The following is a 27,578-nucleotide window of genomic DNA, read 5'->3' as shown; positions in this document are numbered from 1 at the left end:
GTCCAGTTTCATTAAGTATTTCTACATTAAGAAATAGCAGATTGTTATGAATTTCAAATAGGAACAAAGTCTGGAGTTGAGGGAGTTACACAGAAAGAATTTTTATCTGAATCTAATGCAAAAATGTCTCAGGGTAAATAATGCTTTGATCTTTTGTTGTAACTACATTCAAATATTATATAAGCTGCATAATAAAATTTAGCATGTTTTGAAAAGTGTTATTTTGGGTGGCATTGAAGTTTGTTTGTTTTTTGATAATGTTGTTGATTTTCGATCTTTGGAAGAATAACCATTATTTGAGAATGGTGAAGTTTGTAAAATGATCACACTTTTGGTTATATGGTTTATAGATAAAGTGATTTATTTGATGTGTAAAACTGAGTTTTCACTGGTGATAAATCAGAAGTAATTTCTGATGGTTCAGAGTATTTTGTGGTTTTTTTTTTCCTGCTTTTGAAAATCTGAACTTTACTCGGGTAATTCATAGCCCAATACAGGCCCTGTCTGGCCCTGATTTAAACAGAGCCCTTCTATTGGTACAACCCTCACCAGCTGAACTATCTGGAAGCATACTGCCATTAAAAACAAAACAAAAACAAACAAACTTCATGCCCCTCAAATCCTCTTATAACTCTAAAATATGGTGTCCTTTACTTAATAGTGTATGATCATTTAAGTGTATTAGTTACCAAAAGAGTGATGTTTTTATTGACTGAAGTGTCTGGTAGATAGACTTAAACACATGGTTCTATATATAGCTCTATCCCATATTAGCTAAACCCAAGGCACCTTTAGTATTTAGGACAGAGATTAAATTTAAATTGGCAATAGAATGACCCGATGGTAATTTGCTGAGTTAGGATTCTAATCTATAGTGTAGGTAATTGAAACTATGAATTTAAATATGCTGTTTTAATTATTCCAGAGCATTCCCCATATGGTCCCTCACCATTGGGTCGACCTTCACCTGAAATGAGAGCTTTTCTCTCCCCTCCAACTTTGTTGGAGGGTCCACTCAGACTCTCACCTTTGCTTCCAGGGGGAGGAGGAAGAGGTATATTGTTTAAACATCTTTATTACTCTAGATTTCTTCCTTACTTTATATTTTCATCTCAACTTATCTTTAAAATGATCTTTAAAATAAACCTTTGAAAAATACAGGCATTCCTTGCACTTACTTACTCTGGGTTAATTTTTGTTTGGAAAAGAAACTCTGTGACATCTAATTTGAATATATTTTTCCCTTAGAAACCTATTTCTGATGGATTACATTTTGGTCAGGGACTTGATACATCATCTTTTAAAATCTTTTTAAAAGCTGGAACTTTTACTACATAATATATAACTTTATAAAAGTATACATGAAATATAGTAACAGTATAACCTAGCATAAAATTGTATTTTAATTAAGCATTATTGGAATACAGAATTAAAAAAAAATTTTTTTTTACTTTATTATCATGATCTTTTTATTGTAAAAAATCAGAAAGTGAAAGAGCTTTTTTTTTTTAAGAAATAAGGAATTCAGAAGTGCTCTCTTGTAGACATAGTTTTGTTGGGAACCTTAAAAGAGCCCTAAATCATATGTTAATACTTTAAGAAACTGACCCAAGATCGTGTGCTTTGTTACCCCCTTATGTGTTTTTGAGAATTTCCAGAGCCATTCAAGCCCAAGCATTAGCTATTGATCTTTCTGCAGTTACCTCATCAGCACTGATGTTACCTGTATACCTCTTTTGATCTGGAGTTTTCCTCTTTTATCTCTCAACTATATTTTGTTTGTCAAGTTACTTTAGAACTTTCCCTTGTGTTGTGGCAAAATTCAAACATATTTATTCCAAAATCGAGAGCCTTAGGTTTTTAGCCCTGAATTTCTGTTTATATCATGTCAGATTACACATGAACATAAGTGTTATTGAAGCCAGTCACATGAGGTAGTACTACCCTTACTATCTTTGATGCTTTTTGATAACTTCTATTCAGTTCTATTCCATTTCATTAAGAAAGAATACTAGTTAAGATTAACTTCATATGCCACAATGGGTTGCAGCCAACAGTTCTGAAAAACAGTGCCCTATAAGTAAGGGTATAAACTAGCTAAATTGGCAATGTGAATCACTAGAAGTTGAATGACATAAGTCAAGGATTGCTTGTAGTTAATTGAATATTTGAAATAACAGTAAAAATTACCTTTGATTTCTCCTCTCCTATTTAAGTTACTTTCCTTTCTTTTTTAAATAACTTTCAAGATACAATGTGATTAGATCATTTGCAAGGGTGTTTTACTGTTTGTTAGAAAAGCTACAGAAGTTTTAGGTAAGTTAGCAGGCCTTAAAAAGAGTTGCTTTGAACTGAAAGTTTCTATGACCCACAAAAGAAGAATGACCTTTCTTTTCCTTCCTCTTATCTTTTTTTTTTGAAAGTTTGGATGAGATACATGTTTGAGTAAGATTGAGTGTAAGGAAAATAATTTCTTTTTAGAGTAAATTGTATGTAACTTGTGGACTGAATGAAAAACCTTGACCTTTAGCATGTTCATGTTGGCAGTTTTTCACCTAATAGTCACTTGCCTGTACTTTTTTCCTCTGGAGGTAAGCAATCAGGAGAAAGTCTTTGAGTGTCTCCTTTAAAGATCCATTTTTCACTCTAGACAACCTCAGCCTAATTGACTCTTGCACATATTTCACTGATTTAATTTTCTGCTATCCCAGCCTTTTTTTCCCTTCTGATGAACTGATTAAAAGGATGAACAAACTAGAAGGAATAAGGATAAATAGACCTTCTGACATAAAAGTCAGTTGGCTTCCTGACAACAAGAGTAGATAGAACAATTTTAAAAATTACTAAAATTAAAAAAAAAAAACAAAAACAGAATGTTTATACTGATTGCTACAAGTTACCATGAAAAGGTACTTTTATCTCTTAAAGGAAGTGCTGAAATGTGGGGAGCATTTTAGAATGATTTCTATTAAAATAATTGTTTTTTAAAGTTGTTCTTTGAAAAATTAAATAAGCTTTTGTTTTCTGGGCAATGTAGTTTTGAGGAGACCTCATTCTCCCCTCAATGATAGATCAAATATTAATTAATTAATTTTGTTATTTAATATTAAACCTTTTTATATTTGTGTTTTTCACTTTAATTGAGTATGGGTTATTAGTTGAGGTGCCATTCTTTCTGTGGTCATAGGAAGGGAATTTTGGAATGATTCCCTTTCTTTATAAATGCTGGCATGTCAGATTTTCTTACCCAAATGAATGTTACCTTGTTCAGTGTTTATTTCAACAGTGCTGTTGCTTTTGAAACTCTTTATTTTAGACTTGACTTCAGAGTTAATGAGCTCTCTTTGGAGGTGAACTTGATATTTAAAAATTGCTAGAAGCCGCTTAAAGTCAAATATATTTGGCATATATAAATTTTGTAATCAGACTGGCTAAAATCATTTCTGAGGCAGAAATCATGAAGAGTCATGTCTCTACTTACTACAATAGTAAGATGCAATTTCTTAAGTAGCTGTTAAGTTAATCTGAGTACATTTCTAAAATATACTTTGAGTAGTTGCAGAATTATTAAAATAGGTACATAGCCTCTAAGATGACTGTTTTAAAGGCTTCATACTCTTTGACTATTGGCATATTAGTTTAATTAAAAAAAAATCTCATAATTATTACATCTGATATAGAAATCCTTTACTTTGCTATTTACTTTGTACTCTTATTTTTCAGACTTAGTATTTATAATTTCCAATTTAACCACTGATTTTGTATGTAACTAATGATGGTAATAACATTTAAGAATGAGTTTTATAGGCAAGTATTTATGTATATGACAAAATATTTCCTTTTGTTTTAGAAATGGCTTTGGTAGGATAGAGTTATAGTCTAATGTGTCTTGGGAAAACTTGGTTAGAATCTGATTGTTTTGCCTTTCAAAAAAGACCTGGATTTTATTTGATGAGATCTTATAATACTTTTTTAGATAAAACAGTTGTATCTTTCTTCTTTAATTAGGCTCAAGAGGCCCAGGGAATCCTCTGGACCATCCGATTACCAATGAAAGAGGAGAATCAAATTCTGATAGGTTAACTGATCCTCACAGAGCGTCTTCTGACACTGGTTCCCTTTCACCACCCTGGGAACAAGATCGTAGGATGATGATTCCTCCATCAGGTATAGAATGAGTATAGTTGGTGTGTATATTTGAAAGGCATCCAGTGTGTGTGCAACATACAGGAATAGAGAAGTACACATGTGCCCTGTCTTAAGGAGAACCATGATACATATTAGAAAACAGTAGTAACACCAATTTCCAAAGAGAGTAATTAGGGATAATTATTCACATTATAGAAAACTGTCCTCCCTCCACCCCCACCATGCAATGTCTTTATAGTTTTTGTTGCTCATAGAAGTGATACATGTTTATATTTATGTTAGAAAGTTCAAACAATGGAGAAATGTGTAATTAGGAAAGTGAAAAAATCCCCCTTGTCATCTTAAGCATGCCCCTCCCAGAATATAGTTTTATATCTTTTAGGGAGTTCTTTTTTGATATGTTTTCATAAACATAGGTATACCCATTCCTTCATCACTTCTGTGCAGTTATACCATTCACCTTATAATTGTCTTTTTACCCTTGAGCAATATATCTTAGATTAATTGTCAAGATAAATATGTTTACTGGAAGACTCACAGTAGAATATTCTGAAGTAAGGCAATAACTGCTATTCCCTTATAGCCTCTATTTGCCCAAGGAATGTTATTAAAATTATTCAGTTTGCTAAACTTTTATTTATGCACAGTGTTTCAGGGACAGACACTGTTATGTAAAGTGAGCTATGTCTGCTTTGCATAAATTAGTTACATTTTAAAAAATATACTAGTTCAGATTGCTTCCTGAGGAGTTGGAGAAGGAAGAATATTGTGGTTAAAAAAACCCTTTAATTCCAAGAGTTAGCCTTTGCTAACACTAACAAAGTGTGTGTATGTTGTATGAAGTGGTAATTTCTTTGGTTTGAGGTTACTTTCTTTTGTTTGATATCATTAGAGTATCAGCTTCATAAAAACAGAGATTTGTGTCACTTTAGTTCACTGCTGTATCTCCAGAAATTAGAACAGTGCTGAGCCTGTAATATTTGCCCAGTAAATATTTGTTGAATGAATGAATACCCAAATAATTCTAAGAAAGCTGAATATTTTTCTTACTGTTTTTATGTCTAGAACTATATATGCTGTGACTTTCAGACTTAAGAATCTGTTAATAGGTGGCATAGAAATCCTCCTTTCAAGGATTTTTTTCTTAAGTAGCATTCATTTTAAACTTTAGATGTGATAAAAATAAAGATGAATAATTTACAGCCCCTTTCATAAGGAGTTTGATTTCAAGCTTTTGGTATATATTGTATTTCTCTGTGTGTGTGTGTGTGTGTATATATATATATATATATGCATACACATATATATATATTTTAAATTTTTTGTTTGGCTGCATTAGTCCTTAGAGGGATCTTTCTTTGTGACTCACGGACTCTAGCTGTGGTGCATGGGCTAGTTGCTCCAAGGTATGTGGGATCTTAGTTCCCTGATCAGGGATCAAACTCATGTCCCCTGCATTGCAAGGTGGATCCTTAACCACTGAACCACCAGGGAAATCTCATATTTTTGTAAAGGATGTTCCTTTTGAGAATTTACAAGCTGTCAGTACCAAGAGTCCCTGTCACATGCTCTGCCTCTCCCCCCAAGTATTAGCTAGTGTGATGATGCTCAAACTTGGCTTATCATCAGAAATAATCTAGGGGACTTAAAAAAATGCAAATGCCTGGGTTTCACCACATTCCCCCGCCCTAGTTTTTCTGTAAATTTCATTGAAGTATAGTTGATGTACGATGTTGTCATTACACCTTCTGAACATAATCTCTGGAGGTAAGATCTGTATTTCCCAAAAAAACCTCTCTAGGAGGTTCTGAGGAATAGCTAAATTTAAAAACCACTAATTTATCCAGTGTCCTTACTAAATAGAGAAGGGAACTGAGTCCCAGAAGAAGGATTTTCCCTGACAGTCTTCAGTTAGAACAGTTAGCTAGATGAGGAGCTGAGGCTGGAACCCAAACAATAGTGACCGTTATTCATAAAATTGGAACATATTTGACATGTTGTTTAACAATTGGCTGAAACCTATAATTTTTCAGACCTTTTGATGTTGTCCCATGGATGTCTGTCTCCTCATTTTATTGCCAAATTTTTTTCCTTTCTTTCTTTTTATGGTTGAATAACTTCTGTTGATCTATCTTCAAATTTACTGACTCTTTCCAGTGTTACTTCCATTCTGCTGTTAAGCCCATCTGGTACATTTGGAGCTTTCCTGGTGGCTTAGTGGTAAAGAATCTGCCTGCCAATACAGGAGACATGGATTCGATCCCTGGGTTGGGAAGATCCCCTGGAGAAGGAAGTGGCAACCCACTCGGGCATTCTTGCTTGGGAAATCCCATGGACAAGGGGCCTGGCAGGCTACAGTCCACAGGATCACAAAGAGTTGGACACGATTGAGCAACTAAACAACCCCATGGACTGTAGCCTCTGCAGAATTCTGCAGGTGAAAAAGTATTTGGATTGGAAATTAAGAAATTTGATTTCTAATCTTCACTCTTTAATCTTTTTATGTGATTTTTGAAATTTGTTTTAGCTCTTTGGAGTTCAGTCCTTTTATACAGTGAGAGAGATGAACTGAGTGATCTGTGTAATCTGTTTATCGGAGTAATAGAACATTTAGTTCAGTATTAGTGGTTAATGTTGAGATGTTCTAGATAATGTTCAATCTAGTTGACAGACCAAATAATATAATATACAATGTTAGTAAAACCAGACTACAGCATTCTTTCTTAAATCCAGTTGTGAACACACCTTTTTCAGTTTAAAAACTTAATTGAGGGACTTCCTGTTCTAGGTCAAGCTACCTTTTAATCAAACTGGTAAATGTTTTCAGCAGTTAACAGTGATAAGTTATGTACTACCTAGAGCAACCACTAAAAAGTCTTCTTAAAGAGAAGAATCTGCCTGCAACGCAGGAGAGCCGGGTTTGATCCCTGGCTTGGGAAGCTCCCCTGGAGAAGGGAATGGCTACCCACTCCAGTATTCTTGCCTGGAGAACTCCATAAACAGAGGAGCCTGACCGGCTACAGTCCATGGGGTCTCGAGGAGACAGACACAACTGAGTGACTAACATAAGGCCATGATGGTGACTGAGAAAAGTATCTCAGAAGGTCAGATAATATATGATTTTATGTATATGATCCTTTAATGACAAAATTATAGAACTAGAAAACAGATTAGTGGATGCCATGAATTAGGGATGCTGGAGGGAGGAGAGTGGATGTGATTAAAGGGAAGCCTGAGAGAGATCCTTTTGGTAATGGAATAGTTCTGTATCTTGAGTGTGCTGGTGGTTTCATAAATCTATTCATGATAAAATCTATCCATGGCAAGAACTATACACATAGTTAGTAATAATGTTAGTTTCCTGTTATTACATTGAACTATAGTTATGAAAGATGTAAACATTTGGGGAAACTGGGTAAAGGGTATACAGGAACTTTCTACATTATTTTTGCAGCTCTCTGGGAATCTTTATTTTAAAATCAACAGTTAAAAAAAAAACAAAACAACCTTCTTATCTGGATACAGTGCATATAAAGTGCAAGTGTTTTTAAGCATATAACCTGATGATTGTTTCAAAATTTGAGCACACCTGTAAGCCAGCATTCAGGTTAAGAAACTGTTTTCAGTTTATTTTTATTTGTCTTATGAATTTAGGTAGAAATATCACGTCATAAGTAATCAGAATTAAAATTTTAACAAGAAGATGTCCCGTAATTAACAAGCCCATTATAAATTCTTAATAAACATTGAACTGCAACACGAATTTCGTCAGTGTTACTTACCTTGCTCAGTGTTTCATTCTGTGAGAAGTAGAACTTTATTCTGTGAGGATCTCACCCTTGAAGTTCAGGAGTAGAAAAGCAAAAACATCAAAATGCTTTTTGAAGCCTCTCTGAATCACAACAGCTAACATTTGGTTGACAAAGCAAGTCACATGGCAGAATTTGGAATCATTGGGCAGGATAGGTATTTTACCTCTCAAGGACAAGCATACAAGGAAAGGTAAATAATTGAGATCATGAATACAATCTAGCCAGAGGGATTATATGAATACTATTGTGATGTATTTTCACTTACTGTATGACTAGCTTTAAAAAACATATTTGGGTAATATAATTTTAAAATTTTAAAATTACTTTTTGGAAGAAAGGAATATATGGTTTTTCTGTTAAGTTCTTCCTAAGTAATTGCCTTGTTTTCTTTGTAGTTGCTCTTATTTACAAAGCTGTGCATAGTAAGCAATCTTGACTAATGGTTGAACAAGTTTTTAGAAAGTCTTAAAATATGATCTAACTCCCATATGTGTGTTCGCTGGGTCACTCAGTCATGTCCATTTATTTGCAACACCATGGACTGTAACCCATAAGGATCCTCTGTCCATGGAATTTTCTAGGTGAGAATACTGGAGTGGGTTGCCATTTCCTACTCCAGTAGATTTTCCCAACCTAGGGATTGAACCCATATCTTCTGCATCTCCTGCTCCCACATTTAGTAGTTATTAATACATTTTGAGAGACATGCTTATTAAAATGTTCTTATGCTTTTTGTAAACTGTAATTAGTAACTGTGTTTCTACGATACTAGTAACATAATTCAAATAAGAAGAGAAATGCTAAAATTTAAATGATAGCTTTTTGACTGTCAGGGTATGAATCTGCAGGATTCTTGACTTTTAGTCTTTTAACCGATTCTTGAGAATTATATCTATAAGTAATTTATAGTATAGGTATTAATCACAATAATGATTCATCATATGTACATGACTGTATTCATGAATCTAACAAGAAAGATAGTAATTGTGTCTAAGTTCATGTAAATATTTTAGTAAAATTTTAAGTTAAGAAAATAAAACCACAGATACTTTAATGAAACAAAGTTTCAGTTTTTATCATTTTTTTTCTCACTCTTTGGTATTCTTAATCTCTCAATGCCCCTCTTGATCTTTCAGTGCTCCAGCTTCAGTGTCCTTTTATTCCTCTATGCTACTTCACGATTTCTTTTTCCCGGAATAGAGAAGTACTAGAGAAGAATAAGAATCTTAATTCTCAGCAGATCTTATGCTACTCTAGAGATATGCATTAATAGTGAATTATATAGTTTTTCCTCCTTGTACTTTTTTGAACTTTAGCAAAGAGCAGGGAATATGTATGTAGGTATGTATTCCATTTTTTTTTTTTTTTTTGGTCAGTGCTTATCTTTAACTGATTTAGATAATATATTTTATGTAAGGGGTAGCAAAGAGACTTAGATGTTATTTCTTGGTGGTTTTATCATGAATTAAGTGTGGTCTTCAGCCTTGCATATTTAAAAAACATGCTTTTTATCTCTCTTTTTTTAAAAAGCTATGCAGAAGACATATACAGCCAACTTGATGAGGACAGTTCTAAATTTTACCTTGAGAGAGAAGAGCAGGCTAAACAGATCAGAACAGTTGGGAGAGCTTTATCAGAACAGTTTGGAGAACACAGGCATAGATTTTTACATTACTGGCTCTGATCTGTAGATGTTTGTGTAGACCATTGCCCTGCATTGCAAACATTCTTTCAGATAAGATGCGTTTGATAGAATTATAGTTTGTCTCAAGTGAGGTTCACTTTGATTTCCTTGTTGAGATTTTGGAGTCTTCATAAGCTGAAAAAGTGTACTAAAACCCATAGTGATGCTTTTCTGCTCTTAGAGGATGAGATTTACTTTAAAGTTGTTTCCAAATTTTGAGGCTGTCACTTTTTTGGGAGTATATATTTCTTGTGGCGCTTCAACTTTCTTGTGTAATGATCCTTTTTAAATTCTAATGATTAGCATTTGGTTGCTAACTTACTGCTATATGTAGTTATATAAACTTGAAAAATCCATGTTTAGTTTTTCAGTCTTCCTGAAGAGAGTAGATAGAGGAAAGATTAAGATGTGGGGACAAATGTAAACAATATTTGAAAAAATTTGCTTTTAATAAAAATGAGAGATGAGGTGGTAATTGGATGGAGAAATGTTTTTGTTTTTAAAGATAGAAAACATTACAACATGTTTATTTGCTGATGGGAATGATCTAAGATCAGAGGAGAAATTGACGATGTGTGGGAGAGGGTATAAAAGTACACAAAAAGAGTGGGATCCAGAGGGTAATTAAGAAATTAGATAGTGTTTGAATAACTTTGTGAAAGGAAGGAAGGCAGAGCAACTGGGTACAGATTAGAGGCTGAGTGAGGTTAAGTGAGTGTGTTTAGTTGCATCAAGTTTCTTGATGTGTAAGATCATTAACTTGGGATAGGAGAGAAAGGGAGGGGATTGTCAGAGATTTGGAGGGAGAAAAAGGTACACAGTAGCCATTTAGGAGAGTGAAAGAGTTTACATGTAAGTGAAATGTGGTATGATTACAGGGCAATGTTGAGGATCCAGTTGAAGTTTATGATCATAGATTTGAAAGAGACCAGTCGATACTATAGGCTTCCCAGGTGGTACTAGTGGTAAAGAATCTGCCTGCCAGTGCAGGAGATGCAAGGGACGAGTTCGACCCCTTTGTCAGGAAGATTCCCTGGAGGAAGAAATGGCAGCTCATTCCAGTATTCTTGCCTGGAAAATCCCATGGACACAGGAGCCTGGGGTACAGTCCATGCAGTCACATAGAGTTGAATGCGACTGAGCACACAAGTCAATACTATATTTTAATATAGTTTGTAATTATAAAAAATTTATCATTACAGCTACTTTGGGATGCTTACTTTGTGCCAGATGTTAAGAGCTTTATATTAATCATTCTAACACTCTTAAATTTATTATTCCCATTTTACAGGTGAAGAAAAAAAAAATAAGAAGTTAAAAAACAGAATAATCCTGTCTATCACCTACCAGAATTTACATATTAATATTTGTTTCATATATATATGTGTGTGTGTGTGTGTAGCTGTGTGTCAGAGAAAGAGAATGGGTAAATAAAACAAATATAAACAGCATACTATATGAGTTGAAGTCTCTTCTGTTTCCTTCACAGCAGGTGGATTCTTTACCCTCTGAGCCACTGGGGAAACTATTCTGTTTCCTTTCCCAAGGTCGTCATTACCTTCTTTCCCAGAGACAATTACTCATAAGTTTAATGTTTGTAAACTTATAGTCTATATATGATTTTTTTAAAATTTCTATTTTATCAAGTTTTTGTCAGCATATGTTCCTGATTTCTTTCCATTTTAATAAAAAATTATTATTGCTGTATTTAAGTATATGAATATACCACAATTTATTTATCCCGTCTTATCCATTTTCCTCTGATGAACATTCAGGGTGTTTTCAGTGTTTCACCATTACTAACAGTGCTGCAGTTAAAACTTTATTTTTGCACATATGTTCTTTAGAGATGAGTCCAGGTTATGAAATTGCTGGAAAGTAAGATACATACAGTTTCGGTTTTAATAGATGTTACCCTTGGTCTTCAAGGGTGGTTATGTGTGAAGTATTTGAGAGTAGCTGTTTCTTCAATACCTGATATAAAACTTTTAAAAAATATTTCCAGCCATATGAGTTAAATTTTTTCTCATTTTTCTTTGATTTTTTTTTTACAGTTCCTTCATTATTTGTGAGCTTGAGCCTCTTTTCATGTTTATTGGTCATTTGTATTTACTTCTGTAGATTGCCTGATCCATTTCTCTTTAGGTTAATAGGAATTCTTAGCATCCTTTGGATGCTAATCTTCTATCTTTTGTAAATATTTTCTTGGTTTATTGTTATGTATGTTATTGTTATATATCAAAAACCAAAAGTTTTCTATTTTTGTTAAGGGAAATTAATCCATTTTTATTTGTACTGAATTTTTTTTCTTTAGAACCTGTCTACATCAAAAAGATACTCTTTTCTTCTAAAAATTTAAAATTTTGTTTTGACTTTTTAAGTCCTTAATATGGATTTTATTTTGGTTTTCGTGTTTAGTTGAAGAGTTTTTTTGCCCCATGGGTAGACAGTTGTTTTAATACTGTATATTTACTTATCAATTTGAAATATTACTTTTATCTTAAATGTCCATGTTTGCATACGTATGTTTCTTAGACATTTTCTCTGTACCATCGGTCTCTTTATTCCAGAGCCATAATCTATCCATATTGATGGTTTTATCAGCTACTTTCTGGAAGTTTTACTTTCCATTAATTCCTTAATCATTAAATTATTTTTTCACATTCTGAGTAAAGATGCCTATTGTACTTGATTAGTGAACAGTATTGAGTTAAAAAATGCAAATCCTTTATCCATCTTTATAATTCTCTTCTTAACCACATTAATGTTCTTATTATATGGTAGACCCCCAGTTATTAAAGCTACTGAAGGAACTATTATAAGCTGAGATTTGTTTTGGAATGAAAAGAGATGAGTAACATTTTTGTTTAAACTAGACATTGTGAATTTTTTGGTAATTTTTATTTTATGAAATTGCTTCACGGTGCTCTGTATGCTTCTTCCTCCTTTTCTATTTTTTTTCCCTGATTCTTTTCCTTCTCCCATTCTTTCTTTTTAATCATCTATTCTCTGAGAAGGGTGGTAGAAAACAAAGGTAAGCAGGCAAAAGAGAAAGGAACCCTTCATGTACTTATTTGTATTTTAGTCTTTCATTGGTCATATGCTTTCCACGTAGTTTTATCTTAATACATCAAGTATATGTGTGTGTTTATGTATGTACATGTACATATACATGTATACGTATATTTGAATTTGACTAGAATATCATTGTTTACTCGTTTGTCCTTCCTTATTTTTCTTTCAGGGCAAGCTTTACCTTCTCTGTGGCACTGTTTCTGACTTCTCCAGTCAGAATTAGATAGACCATCTCTCATATTATTTGTATGCCCTTTTATTTAAAATATGATTTGTTTTTGTTTCATCACCATAAGGACACAGATTGTATTAAAACCAACTTTGTATCACTGATGCCTGGCACATAAGAGCTGGTAGATTTAAAGAGTGGATTATTTTCCTAGAGGAGGGCAATGTGTGACATATGGTCAGTAAAACAGAATACTTATAACAAAATCTTGTATTTCTCAGGTTATTGATATTGTGGGGATATATTTTAGAAGCAAGATAATGATATGGTATCTTGAGACCTGATTTTAAGAAAGAGTTGGAAAGTCTGCCATTTAGTTAATTCTGTGTTTAAAGTAGGGAAAACTCAGTTTAGACCTCAGTGGTTGGTATTGGCCTTTTCTCCCATGGGGCTAATTCAGATGGTTACAACTCTGAAAGAGGGAGGAAATGAGCCTTCAAGACTCTCTGAATCTCTCTTTCCTAAGTCACATCCCTTGACCCTTGCTGCTGCTGCTGCTGCTGCTGCTAAGTCGCTTCAGTCGTGTCTGACTGTGTGACCCCATGGACAGCAGCCCACCAGGCTCCTCTGTCCACGGGATTCTCTAGGCAAGAATACTGGAGTGGGTTGCCATTTCCTTCTCCACTTGACCCTTGAGCACTCATTAAATATAATTTTCATCATTGACTTGAGTTGATGGCAGGTGGTATCCTTGGCTTTTTGTGGGAAAGATGTCTCTATAAGGTCCCAAGGGACTGAGTCATATAACAAGTATGTATGGAGTTCACATTATGTTCACCTAGGACAGTCATGGAAGGTAGTATGAGACCGTATCTGTTAGGATGAGAGAGTGAAACAGGGCAAAAAAAAGTTATCCCCTTTCTCCTCTGCCATATTTTTTTAATAGTATTATTACTTATTAACTTTTGCAAGAATCTGGTTGCTTAAGGAAGCTTCTGGCCCTTCTCTCCCACCGTAGCAGTGTCTTTAAGAACTTCCACCTAATTATTCAGATAGAGGAAGACAGATACTGCAGGACCTTACTTGTACGTGGGCATCTGAAAATGTGGAACATATAGAAGGAGTGGACCAATGGCCTACCAGGGGTTGGGGATGGGGAAATGGGCAGATGCTGGTCATGTTCTCTACTATATTTTTGAAGATTGGCAAAAGCACCCTTAATCAAAGTCTACCATCACCTAACAGATGAGATAGACTACCTGTATTTTTTCAAGAATGATGAGTTCCACAAGGATCCATGAATTATTACCATTTTGTCTTCATAAATGACAAAGGAGGCTGACTGTAGAAGCACTTGAGTCAGAGCCTGTGCCTAAATTTGTGTCTGCCCAGATGCCCTTAATCTGAGCATTGTGAACCTACCATTCATCTATTGAGTCAGAGATTTTTTCCCTTTAGTTTTGGAGGGATGCTAAATTCTAAAATATTGAAGTTACTGAAGATTTGATTACTTGATGACCTCACAGATACTATTTCTGCTCTGGTGACCCATTTCTTTTATCATCAGTTCTGCTAAATTTCTTTCTATGTTTACAGCATATTCTGTCTTTGTTTACTAGTAGCTAGCTCCTCGAAGCCTTTTTTTGATTTATTGATGTATTCACTTCCTTCCACTATTATTAAAGTTAAAGTTAAATGTATCTATAAATATATATATATATAACTAAATTCTGTTCATATATTCTGATATACATGTAGTAACAGAAACTTTCAAACTCCAAGGTATCATCATATTTGTGTTAACTAAAAAGCAAAATTATTGCCTTAAGTAAAGTGTGTAGTTTTCCTAAAATTGTTTACTATCGTCTACCAAGAATATGTGTCAAAGTCTTTTAGAGAGAAAAATTCTATGTTCAATGTATTAAATTTAAGGAAACTTGATTTTTATCTTTAATGAAGATATTTTAAAAACATGTTTTCTAGGCCAGCCATATCCTGATCCAGTTCTTCTTCCACAAAGGCAAGATAGATTTTATTCTAATTCTGGTAGACTTTCTGGACCAGCAGAACTCAGAAGTTTTAATATGCCTTCTTTGGATAAAACAGGTAAGAAATATTCTGGGTATATATGTGTTTTTTAGTAATGATGGCATACTAAAGAACTGGAAGCTGCATAAAGGACTAATATAATAGTGATTTCTGCTTAGCTCTCAAGGTCACAGTTTCTTTCCTGGGAACTTCCTGGTTTTATGTTTCTTGCTGTTTTGTACACATCCATGGCATCTGCACATGTGTCGGTGGTTGGTTTGGGCACTATTGCAATGACTTTATTCTGTGTACGTGTCATGGTAAATTTTACTGTGTTCCATGATTAATTTTCTAGTTTTTCCAGTCCACTTACATAAATCCTGTGTAGTAATCAGAGAAATTAGGCTGTGTGAATGATATGTGAAAATCAGAGAAATAATTTGAGTGCATGTTCGGTTGATGGGTTAATCAGTTACCTTGTTTAAATTTTTCATGCTTAGGTAGATTTAACATTTACTGAGCAACCAACAATTTGTCTTGGGCTCATTTTCTTAAACCACCTCATAGCAACCCATTGAAATTGGGAATTACATACACCCAATGTATTTTAGAAGTACATAACAAAAGATTAAAAGTAGAAAATGAAAATTTATGGGTAAAAAATTTCCTCAGGAAAGGGTATGTATTTTAGGAGAGGGAAATTATCCAGTTGGAATATGTATTATTCTGGAAAATCATTCTTCTTTGAATATTAAGCAAAGAAGGAGACCTGTGGCCTGGTTTTCTGTTATTATAATTATTTCTGTTTGGTGTTTGAAATTGTTTTCCCCCATTAATTCAAGCTTAATGTGAATGAAAGTATGTGTGATTAAACATCTATTTCTAAACTAATGCTATTTAAAATTTTTCACATTTTTGTTCATTTTTTTTGCAATTGAACAATATTCAATTTAGCAAATAATTTTTATGTTCTTTCACTTTAGAAGGTGCACTGCATGACATGGTAGACAATATAATTATAGTAAGGTATAGTTTTTAGCTCTGAGGAGCTAATAATTACTAATAGAGGAGAAAGACAGATATATATGCTTGACTGATACTAGCCAGGATGATAAGTCCCATTAGAGAATATGTTAGGTTCACAGAAAGTGAAAACGCCCATATAGTTGAAGGATCAGGGAAAACTCTTTGAAAGAGGTGGCATTTGAGCTGCTTTTGAGGAAATTTGAAAATTTAGTTAAAAGGTAAAGGTCTGTGCCAGTAATAATGAAGAGTATGAGCAAAAATAAAGAAAAGAGCATAAGTTATTGATGGATAATGCCTGTAAAACTGACATATGAATCCCTTGATATTATGAGGGTTAAATGAGTTAATGTGTGTGGAAGTATTTTGTAAGCTGAAAAATTTCTATATCTATGTAATGTTTTGTTATTGGTTTATCAGTGTATGGTGTTTACATGAAGGAAAGTGGTGTGAAATGGAAATACATTAAGTAACACTAGTGCTCAGTAAACATTTATTGAATGAAATGAATGACCTCATTTCATCTTTACAATAAACCTGTAGAGTAGATACTATTACCCTTATTTTATAGATGAAGAAATTAAGGCTCAAAAAAGGTGCTAAAGAGCTTAGGTAAGAAGTGTTAGAGCTAGGATTTGATACCCTGTCTGACTCCAGAGCCATGGTCTTGATCCTTAGGCTTTACTGAAATGAGAGGGTAGTGGATCAGTTTAGTCTCTCAGCCCTGCCATTGATGCACTAAATATCTGTAGACTGTTTACCGTTTGACAGGCACTGTGGTAGCTGCTCTGTTTCACTGGTGAATAGGAGGTCAGCATTCCTTGTGCCTGTGGTCTGCAGGCAATTGCACTATATAGCGACAAAAGTAACACGTGCAAAATGTTATGGGAGCTTATGGGCCACGAGCCACTAACCTAGATGAGAGGTGGTGATGTTTTGAATGTGGGGTTGTCGAGAAAGTCTTTTTGGAGAAAATGATGTATAAGCTGAGAATTAAAGGAGGAATTAGCTGGGCCAGAATGATGTTTGATAATGTTCTGGGAGGAGAGAATAGCATATTTAAAGACACAGGTAGGAAGGCCTTGTAAATGTGGCTGCAACATGGAGTGGAAGTCAGAATATTGAAACAAGTAGTGTAGAAGTAAGCAGTGCATAGTTTTCAAGGCCTTGCAAACCTGTTCAGGAATTTTGGACCTACTTGTGGGATAATGGGAACATGTTAAAGGATTTTAAATGGAGAATAATCAGATAAGAAGTGCATTTTGGAGAAATTATTCTGGTTGTGTTATGGGGAATAGATTAGAGAGAGTGGTTGAGATTGGAGAGAGGGTAACTTTTTAGAAGATTGTGACAGAAATCTACATGGATGATGGTGGTGACTTAGCTGAGCAGACAGAAAGATGTGAAGAGACACAGAGATAATATAACTGGGAGGACTTCAGATTGAACGGAATGAGGGAGGAGGGAGAGTCTTGGCTGATGCTTGGGTTCTTGGCTAAGGCATGTGGGCCATTCATTGTTCAGAGACAAGGAGCAAGAAGCAGTATAATGTTTGACGGGAAATATTTTAAGTTAACTTTGAACTTAAATTAGCTGCTCCTGTGATACAACTGCAAGGCTATTCAGGTAGGCACTTCAAGCTTGGAATTCCTGGGGGAAATATATAGATCTGACTTAAACGTCTGGAAGTACAGTAGTAGTATACATCAAATTAGAGCTGTAGAATGGGTGAAATTTCTCAAGGAGAGGATGAGAGGAGAGGAGGCTGAGGGCGGAACTCTGAAGAGACCACCCCTGAGGAGTCCTGGGGCCCACGGAGGAGACTGAGAAGGAGCAGCTAGGAAGGAGAGAGAGAAGGTGCCCTCCCGGAAGGTGAAGGCGGAGAGGAGTGAAGGAGGGAGGGAGTAGTCAACTATGTGAGAAATCACAAAAAATAAGAACTGAAAGTTCTGTTATCTTGGGGGATATAATTTCAGGGGAACAGTGTATGCTGCACATAGATTGAGTACAACTGAGAGACAAAATGGCAGGAATTCTGAATAATATATATAGAAAAACTTTTTTTGAAGAAGAAGAAGAACTTTTGACTGTGAAGGGGAACGATAGCTCTAAGGGGGTTCTCTTTTTCTTTATAATTTTAAAATAGTAGTTGGGAGAGACCTGCCGATAGGATGGGTCTAGCAGAAAGGGTGGAGGGAGGAAGCAGAATGGAAGATCCCAGCGGAAGCTCAAGGCAGGGGACTCTGAGTACAGAATCAGGCTCTTAGATTGTCTAGAAGAATCCTAGGCAGGTGAAAGATGGCCAACAGGATAAAGACACTAGTGACTGGCTGTTAGCAGTGGAGTCTCCGAGATCAGCTAATTAGGGAGGGAAATGAAGAATGGAGGAAACTGAGAGATCAGAGGACTGGAAGCCTCAGTGATACCCAAGGACAAGTATAGTGAGAGTAATGAAATGAAAAGGCTGGGAGGGGACAGGCAGTTGTGGTCAGAGAGAGGGTTGTTTAAATTTATGTTCTCAGAGCCTGTGCAATTCTTAATGATAAAGCCCAGACATATTTATTTAGAAACAGCGGCTAATTCAGTTGCTAGTCCATGTCATGTGATGGAGGAATAAGGAAGGAAAGATGAGAGAGAAGGGAGGAAGAAAGGAAAGGAAAGGAAGGCAGGAGGAAAGGAGCTGGGGAGAGGGAGAGGAATGCTGTCTGCTGGAAGCTTCCTTAATGATGCAGCTTGTAGGATTGTCTAGGCACGAGGTGGGGAAACCACAAACATACGCCTTGACAGAACTCTGAGTCTGCCAAAAGCTCCACGGACCCCGAGCTGTCCCTGTGGCCCCAATACAGGATGCTGGTGTCAAGCTGGCTTATGTGCCGGCAAGGGGAGTAGGGATATCAATGTCCTTTGTGATCTGAAGCTGTAAGAATGGTGTGTTAAACCAAGTATTTTTCATGGTTTAACTTTTATTTTTAGATGGGCCAGTATCTTCAGAAATGGAATCCAGTAGAAATGAAAGCAAAGATGATCTTGGTGTAAGTATTCAAAGTGAAATTGTATCCATGTATTCAGGATCTTTCTAATCTCTTGGTTTACTAGAATAGTAATTTAGCCAGCATCTGGTTTTTTGATTAAAAGCTGCTGTTTTCTTTTTGACAAATGTACTTCATGCTTTGCATTATAGCTATTTCCTTTTTGGATTGTACCCCATGGTGATAAAGTACAACATACAGACTCAAGGCTTGATTTAGTTTGTATAGTTAAACAAGAACTTGAATTCCCTCTTGGACTTTTATTTTAAATACAGGACTGTTTTAAAGTATGTTTTTTGTTTACTGTACTTACAATCTTGGTTTTTGGTCACCTTGAAAATATTAACATAAGCATTTTTTTTTAGTATATGCTTGATAAAAGAATGTATATTTTGGTACTCTTGGGCTATTCTTATGTTTTATTTTTAGTTGGGCAATTACATTGTTGGTTAACACTGTTTTCTGTTGAGTTAATAAAATATTCATGATAGCTAAAATCCATCTGATGTAGAAAACGGAATCTTTTTCTGGAGCCTTTTACGGTATCATAGACTGCTTTCTGCCTAGGTGCTTAGATGCCTTCTTCTAAGCCTAAGCTTATAAGGAAAGCTATTGCAAACTTTGCTATTGCAGTGACTGCTGTATGTCAATTTGTTGTAGAATTTAAATGTTGCTGATTCATCTCTTCCCATTGAAAATGAAGCAACTGGACCTGGTTTTGTTCCTCCACCTCGTCCTCCAGTCAGAGTTCCATTGTTTCCGATGGATACAAGGGGTCCTTTCATAAGAAGAGGGCCTCCTTTTCCTCCACCTCCTCCAGGAAGCATGTATGGAGCTCCCCGAGATTATTTTCCACCAAGGGATTTCCCTGGCCCACCACCTCCACCATTCGCAAGTATGCTTCATAAAGCTTTATATATGTCTTATAGAGTAGATAAGAAACATTAATTTTACTTTCTATTCATGTAGTAATACAATGGAGGAAAATTTTTCTCATCTTCTGTAAGTATACCATTATTTTTCCAAATTGGGAAGATTGCCAGCCATCAGTAATGAGGTCTCATCAGTAATGAGGCTTCAATTTGATTCATCTTAATAGATGTAGAATTACTTCTGTGTGTCAGTAATCAAGAAAATCATTGGCTTTTTGCAACAGTCTTATGTTAAGACTAAAACTATTTGTATCTTATTAGACAGAAATTGGGTACTATGTCAATTAGTAAAAATAATTACAGTTTATATTTTTGTGTTAAAGTGACTGACTAAAGTATTTTAGAAAATCTTTTAAAATCCTTTTTCATAAGTAGCTCCCATGTAATCCTACTTATTTAAAACCTAGAATGTGTTTATCATCATGTTTGGACTAATTGTTGAATTTATTAAAATTCCTCAGGCCTCACATTTGAGAAAAGAAATGATTATTGCTTTTATGACTGTTTCCATTTAGAACTACAGATTTCAGTAGGATAAATACATGGTTAACAAACACCAGGAAAAAGCCTATCATTTGTCTGATAGAGTCATTCCTTCCCTCATTCCTCCTCTTTTTAAAGTTTAGAGTGAACTAAAATGAATTTTATTTGAAGAATTTCAAGACAGTTTTTGATATAACTGTAAATATTTTAGGATACTGTCAAATTAGATTTGGGAATTACTGATCTTAATTTTAAATCTGGTGAAAATTACATTACATGAAAGCTTTTTTGAGTTACTCTATTTTGAAATAATTCTTCTCCTTTTTAAAAAGTGTTAAGATGTTAGATTTTCATAGGACAAAAACCTGCAGCTAAAATTAGTGATATTCCCTTTAATCACGTAAAGTTGAAGAGCATATGTTTTTCTCAGTGTTTTAAGAATTCATTTGTTAAATCAGGTAATTATTCTGGTGTCATCTTTTGAAAATAAAGATAGGTACTAGATGTTATAAGCTAATGATTTATTGGGGCCACAGTGTAGGTGCTGAAAGTTAAAACCTGTCTTTTACCAATCTCTCTGAACAGTGAGAAATGTCTATCCACCAAGAGGTTTTCCTCATTATCTTCTCCCGAGAGCTGGATTTTTCCCCCCACCCCCACATCCTGAAAGTAGAAGTGAGATCCCATCAGGGCTGATCCCACCTTCAAATGAGCCTACTACTGAGCATCCAGAGCCACCGCAAGAAACTTGACCATATTGTGGGTCTCTCTTCAAAAGCGATTTTGACTTCTCTCTCATTTTCAGTTTAAGTAACTGCTGTTACTTAAGTGAGTATACTTTTGCTCAAATTGAAGCTTAATGGAATTATAATTCTCAGGATAGTATTTTGTAAATAAAGATGATTTAAATATGAATCTTATGAGTAAATTATTTCCATTTTATTTTGTTCTAGATGGTATAATTATTTTAATTTAATTCATCCACTATAACATAAACAATAAAGAGAGTTTTATATATGTAATCTTGCAGTTGGGGATATTTTAAATTCCAAAGGCTGTGCGTCTTTATGCCAAGAACTGTATTTACTATGGTTGCAGACAAATGTGAAAGTAACTTTATGCCAAATTAAATAAATTTTGATTGATTTAAAGACTTGATTGGCATTAATAATAATAAAATCAGCTAGTTTTTTCATTAATATGGCTCCATTAGTTAGTTTTTTTTTTACTTCTACCAGTGGCTTTGAGGCTAAAAATAATACTTTGGATCTTTCGCATTCAGTTATCTTAACCAAAACTGTGCCCTTTTCTTATAAATAGACATGAATGACCCAGTGCAAAAAGTTAATACACTTAAATATCATATTTTAAAACCAGGATATTGTCTAATGGCAAATTTCAGAATTTGGATATTCTTAGTTAATTCACTGATTTCCTGTGCAGCTTTATTTTTTTTCTTGTTTTTCTCTTCATTTGTAAGATATTTACTGTTTTTAGTGGGGAAATGTTGAGATTTACTCTACGATAGCTGTATTGAGGCAGTGTGTCATTTTGAGCTTTGAACTCAGTATCTTTAGAATGTCTCTGTAACTCCGGTTTGTATTCTGTTGTTAGTCATCTTGCACATTAATATGATTTTGAAAGGAAAGGCAATTAAGTATAGCTAATATTACACTATTTATATTGAAAAGTTGATTGGTTTCAGTTGTTTACTTGGGTTTTTTCCTTCAGTGCCAAGAGACTGAAGATTAAATATTCTTGAACAAAGCAGTGATGCATTATAATTGGAACACTTCATACCAGCATTCCCCCAGATGTTCTTTGAAACGCTGTTCTTGTGAAGCATTTACACTCTGTCTCCATTTTTACCCCTGCCATAGAAAAAAGGCTAAAAAGAAAGGCTCCATGTTAAATGCTTGGATAAAATAATAAGTAGAATGAGGACCAAGAAGCATCATTATATTCAGTATTAAAAGGCAGCCTTCAGTAGGAAATAAGGACTATTTTTTTTTTTTAAAGATGGAAAGGGAAAGAAGAGAAATGTAAAAGGAGTAATGTGGAAGGTGGTAATCAAGTAAATAAAATTTTTTTGCCCTGGGGTAGGAAAGACTTGTCTTGGCTTAAGACAGGAGAGAGGAGAAAGCAAATCAAGCATAACAGAGAGAATGGTAATAAACCAAGGAGGCAGATGAGAGCATGGTGGGAGGCAGGAGACTTGATGTGGGCTGAGTGGTCTAAAATACTTTGGGATTCCAGAATAAAGAAACATAGTTAGTTTAAAAATATGTTTTATTAAGGTAATATAAACAACTGGGAATAAATCAAATAATAGAATTTAAGGATCAATTTCAAGTTTTCCCCATTTATTCCTTATGCCCAGTTATACATCCTAGACATTTTCTCTTTTAACTTTTTTTTTTCCTTTTTAATTCTGGTGATTTTAGAAGATATACATATAATCTATGAACTTACATATATTAATTTGTATGTGTATTGATTCCTTGAGATGAAAAATTGGGACTTAATGCACTTGTACTATTCTCATCCCTGTTTTCCTTTCTTCTTCATGTTTGATATTTATCCCAGTTAAAGTTTTCTATTGTTGCTTTTGCAATTTTTAATGTATTTAAACCTCTATTAGTATATCTCTTTTTTAAATTATTTATTTTTGGCCATGCTGGGTCTTTGTTGTTATGTGGGCTTTTCTCTATATTTTAGGAATATATCCCTAAAGAATTATCCTTTCTCCCCTGCCCCAGATACCCTGTTTTATAGGGTTGCTATGAGAACTACATAAAATACATTATTGTGAAGTAGTTAAAAATATGCTTGGTACACAGTAAATATTCACTTTCTATCAGTCATGATATTTCTTAGCTAATAACTGTGTTTCTTAGAAAATTTCACTTAAGTATTTCTTGATTAAAATCCATTCTTTTAAACACAAATATTTATTTTAACCATCTTGTGTGCAAAGATTTCCAAGATATTATTAAGTGTTCTATTAACTCACTACAGAGATATTTTGAATATATTTTTATATTGTTTCAGAGTCATTGCATTTACAGTGTATTTAAAGCTTGTTATGGGGTTGTTTAGGTCTATTTCAAGTTTCTTCACAATGACTTAAGATTATATTCTTTTTTGAGGATTGTAAACTTCTGCCTTCCACACTCATTTATTCTCTCCACTTCTAATCTACTGGAGACAAAGAAACAAACAGACTTACTAGAATTATGCTGAACATAAGAACAAATGAAAAAAAAATAAAAAAGAACAAATGAGCTGGAAGGAAACAAGTGGCTCTACTGAATTTGATGCCTTTTAGTACAGGGAATAATCTCCCACAAACCTTTTATATTTACTTGTGGATTCTTGGCCATACTCCAAATAGCTGAGGTTGTTTTCTTTAACAATTATGTAAAGAATACTCCTTTACCTAGAGAGCAAATTTAACATTTGCCTTAATTTTTTTCAAGAAAAAAAAAAAAAATTCCAGATGCAGTTGTCCTCATGTTATAGAGGTAAGTACTCTTGTGAAAAGAGAGTGAATGTTTTTTTGTTTTTCCAGTTAAATGTGTTTATGTATAGTATATAGGTTTATTTTTCCTGCCTTTCAAAAATGTATAAAAATCAATAGTCTTTTTATATATATATATACATATATATATATACACACACACACACACACACACACACACACACACATATATCGTTTAGAAGTTGCCTTTTTTTTTTACCTCAACATTATTTGGAGATCCATCATGTTAATAAATGGAGGTCAGGTTAGTTCATTCTGACCACCGTGTGGTATTCCACTGTGTGGCTTTGCCAGAGTAACTCTGTTCTGATATTAATGGGCATTAGGTTGCTGCTGATTTTTCATTGTAAATAATGTGGAAATAAGCCTGTTAATATTTCTTGTCACAGAAGCTATAGTTTTCAAACTGGGGTACACCTCCTGAGGGGCTTCCCTGGTGGTAAAGAATCTGCCTGCCAATGCAGGAGACACAGGTTTAATCCCGGGGTCAGGAAGATGCTCTGAAGGAATGACAACCCACTCCATCATTCTTGCCTAGGAAATCCCACGGGGAGAGAGAGGGGCCTGGCTGTCTACAGTCCACGGGGTGACAAGAGTCAGACACGACTTAGTGACTAAACACCACCACCAGCCCCCCAGAGTGTGGGAAAAAATTTCCAAATGTTATGCGGGTATGCTTCTAGGAAAATTCACAGAATTCACTTCCATCTGTGTACTGCTTAACTGCTATTCTGCCTAGAAAGAACTTGTGAACAAGTTCAGGTTCTCCTTTCCTTTTCTTCATTTTGCAGGTAACCCTTCTCCCATGTATAAAATGAGCACATACCTTTAACCTTCTAGTCTTATGATGATGCATCCAACTAAGGTGTGTAAACATTTGGAGCTAAAGGCAGTTTGAGATATTGGTGTCAGTGATGAGAAAGTGAATAATTAAAGATTGTTTTCAACTGTTGACCTATATAAAATAACTTCTGATAATAGGACAGTGCTTTGTTTGGTCCTGAAAACTCAGAAGTTGAAGAATGAGTGACATTGCTGTAACAAAACTCTCATCTACTTATATATGTGAAACAAATTTTTTTTACCATTTGTGTTTATAAAAATGAAAATAAAATTGAATGGATGATGAACCTGACTCATTTTCAGGAATAAGTAATAATATTTGTATTTTTGATCAATTATATTTAATAGGTATGAAATCTAGGACAAAAAATGTAATGGCTTTTAAGAAAATCACATTTTAAACTCTTTTGTTGCAGAAAATATGTAAGTAATCAATGAAAAACTAACAAGTATTAGATTTGCATAAAAAGCTGTGGCATAGTTGAAAAGGATATATGTAGCAGTCTGGATCAAATCAGAAGACAAAGCACACAGTAGTTTGAGCAGGGAAAGTTTAATATAAAGAATTATTACTATGATAATAATTGTAAAATGTGAGGAAACTGTATGTGGCCCCTTAAAGCTGAGGTGGGCACTCATGGTAGGACAGACTCAGAAGGGCTTCAGTCCTCTTTGGTGAAGGTATGTTTCAGCCCCCAGGACAGCAGAGATAGATCACTGGTTCCACAAGGCCTGAGCTAGTCTGGAGATGCTCAGCAAGCAATAGGCTGAGCAGGGTGCAGGTGGGGAGGAGGCCAACAGCAACTATTGGCCCTGGGTGTGCAGTGGGCGTGTGGACACCAGGGATGGAGAGGCCTGCAGAGCTCGTGTGGGCCACGTGACATGCAGGGCAGGGAATGGGAGTCCAGTGCGGGCAGGAAGCACATGAGCTTCACAGCCTGTGAGAGTGGTCAGGCGGAGGCTGCAAGGTAGCAGAGGGACCACGGCTGGGGGAGGCTACACCGGGAGTCTTACGGCCAGGCTGCCTACCCTGGAACCTACATGATAAACTGACTTCTACCGTGTCCCTCATGGCCCTTTCTGAACAACACTGTTCTGACTTTAAAGGTGTGTTACTCAAAGGAGTTCCATTATTGGAGAGCATACATTGAAGGGTGCATTCAGAGCTGAGGCAACAAATTAATAACTTATATGATATATAGGTTTAAGGGGGAAAATGATGTAAAATTTCCAAATGATCAAGACCTTATTGCATTTTTAAAATAGATGAATGGTAGTAGGTATGGAATCACCACGGTATTGTATTTACCAGAGTGGTGTGTACTTGTAATTGTACCCAGGCACCCACTTCTCCCTTGCCAGATGCAGTGTTCTGCTGTCCACACACGGACAATGGGGACCTATGAAGCTGGGAAAGAAGTATGCTCCAGGTGCTTGAAGAGCAGGTAGGAAGTCCAGGTGTGAAATTCCAGATGTAGCTGGTGAGTGTGAGGAGGGGGGTGTTGGGGGCTGGAAGTGGGAGCGGGGCTTCCTGCAGGCCTTGAATTGCTTTCATATAAATCAGGTATTTCTGATTTGTTGGTAGCTGTGTGTTGGTAGCTGATGGGTGCTCTCAACAGTGGCTCAACTAGCAGCAGAGTTATGTATGTACAAATTAGAGCTTCATCATTATTTCTAAATACTTGTAGTGAAAAAAAATCACTTGAATTTGAAAATTAATTTACATTATGTAAGAAAGCTCAACATTACACTTACCATTACATTTAGAGCTGTTAGATTTCATAAGGATAATTTCAACTGCATACATGTTTGATGTTGTGGATGGAAAGGTTTAAAAATTAGCATCCATTTGTGGGGTGTTTCTTTTGGGAACATTAAAATTTTTAATAGGTTATAAGTTAAAATATTTGAAAAGATTTTATTTGAAAGTTCTATACAAAAAATGATTTCCGCCAACCTTCTGCATTTTTCTAATTATGTAATGAAAACAATGATTTTTTTTTTTTTTTGCTTCAATTCCTTCTGTTTATACCAGTGTGCTGCATAATATTTTCTATGTGTCAGCATATGAAAAAGCTTAGGAAGCTTTGATACAGACAATGTGGTGTGACTGTTGGGTATTATTTACACCTACTGTATGTTACTCCACTAGTGCCATTTAATGTTACTAGCTTCATAACAACCCAGTCTGGTTCATGCTATTGGATAAGCCACAAGCAAGTTAGGTGCTGAATCTATGTGTTCAATCATAAGCACACTGTCCTTCCCAAGCCCCACCCTCCCAACTCCCTAACTTCTCTATTCCCAGGGTGGTGGAAGAAATAGGAAAGTAATTTTAGATATACAAATTTCATCTAGTTTAGTGAGTTGTGTTTTAAAAATAAATATTTGTCTACAAGCTGTCAGACTAACATCAGCTGAAACTTTCAATGAAGAATCAGTTTTAGGCGAATTCCTCATTTCACAGATGAGGAAACTGAGGCTCGAGAGTCTCTGCTCTGCTCATGTAGCGTTAGTCAGAGCTTAGTGGAGAAAACGGGTTAACACCCCCAGTTTAGTGCTTTACTATATACAACTTCACTTTTACATATATGTATATATTCATAGACTTTCTTTTTTCATGTATTTTAGGTATTGTTTTGGTATTTTAAATACAGACATGTTGATTCATCCAAAGGAGTTAGATGTACCCATGAAATGAGGGAGCAGTAGGTATAATAACAGTTCTTCGTGAACCCCAGATTATTCCATGATGAGGCAGTGCTTGGAAGAAGTGGTGTCTGGAATGATGAGAGAAGGAAGAAGGAATG

The 27,578-nt window shown here is 35.0% G+C and overlaps 1 protein-coding gene across 16 annotated transcripts in view; it reads left to right on the top strand.

Annotated features, from left to right (window-relative positions):
* The window catches only part of MIA2 (MIA SH3 domain ER export factor 2), a 90,554-nt gene extending 68,974 nt beyond the window's left edge, over nt 1-21,580 (top strand). For 11 of the 16 annotated variants that reach the window (XM_043434634.1, XM_043434633.1, XM_043434643.1 and 8 more), the window contains 6 exons: nt 926-1,054; nt 4,009-4,167; nt 14,873-14,995; nt 18,914-18,972; nt 19,630-19,864; nt 20,970-21,580. In XM_043434634.1, coding sequence (XP_043290569.1) covers nt 926-1,054; nt 4,009-4,167; nt 14,873-14,995; nt 18,914-18,972; nt 19,630-19,864; nt 20,970-21,136 — 872 coding nt within the window. In that variant the 3' untranslated portion in view covers nt 21,137-21,580. The remainder of the gene's footprint in view (nt 1-925; nt 1,055-4,008; nt 4,168-14,872; nt 14,996-18,913; nt 18,973-19,629; nt 19,865-20,969) is intronic. The other 5 variants (XM_043434636.1, XM_043434635.1, XM_043434649.1 and 2 more) reach the window with 1 other exon arrangement.
* Nucleotides 21,581-27,578: the final 5,998 nt, after the last annotated feature.

Source organism: Cervus canadensis, chromosome 17 (genome assembly GCF_019320065.1).
Source record: "Cervus canadensis isolate Bull #8, Minnesota chromosome 17, ASM1932006v1, whole genome shotgun sequence".
In the NCBI taxonomy this organism is placed as follows: domain Eukaryota; kingdom Metazoa; phylum Chordata; class Mammalia; order Artiodactyla; family Cervidae; genus Cervus; species Cervus canadensis.
Note: the sequence above shows the minus strand (reverse complement) of the source record. Positions and strands in the feature narration are given on the sequence as shown.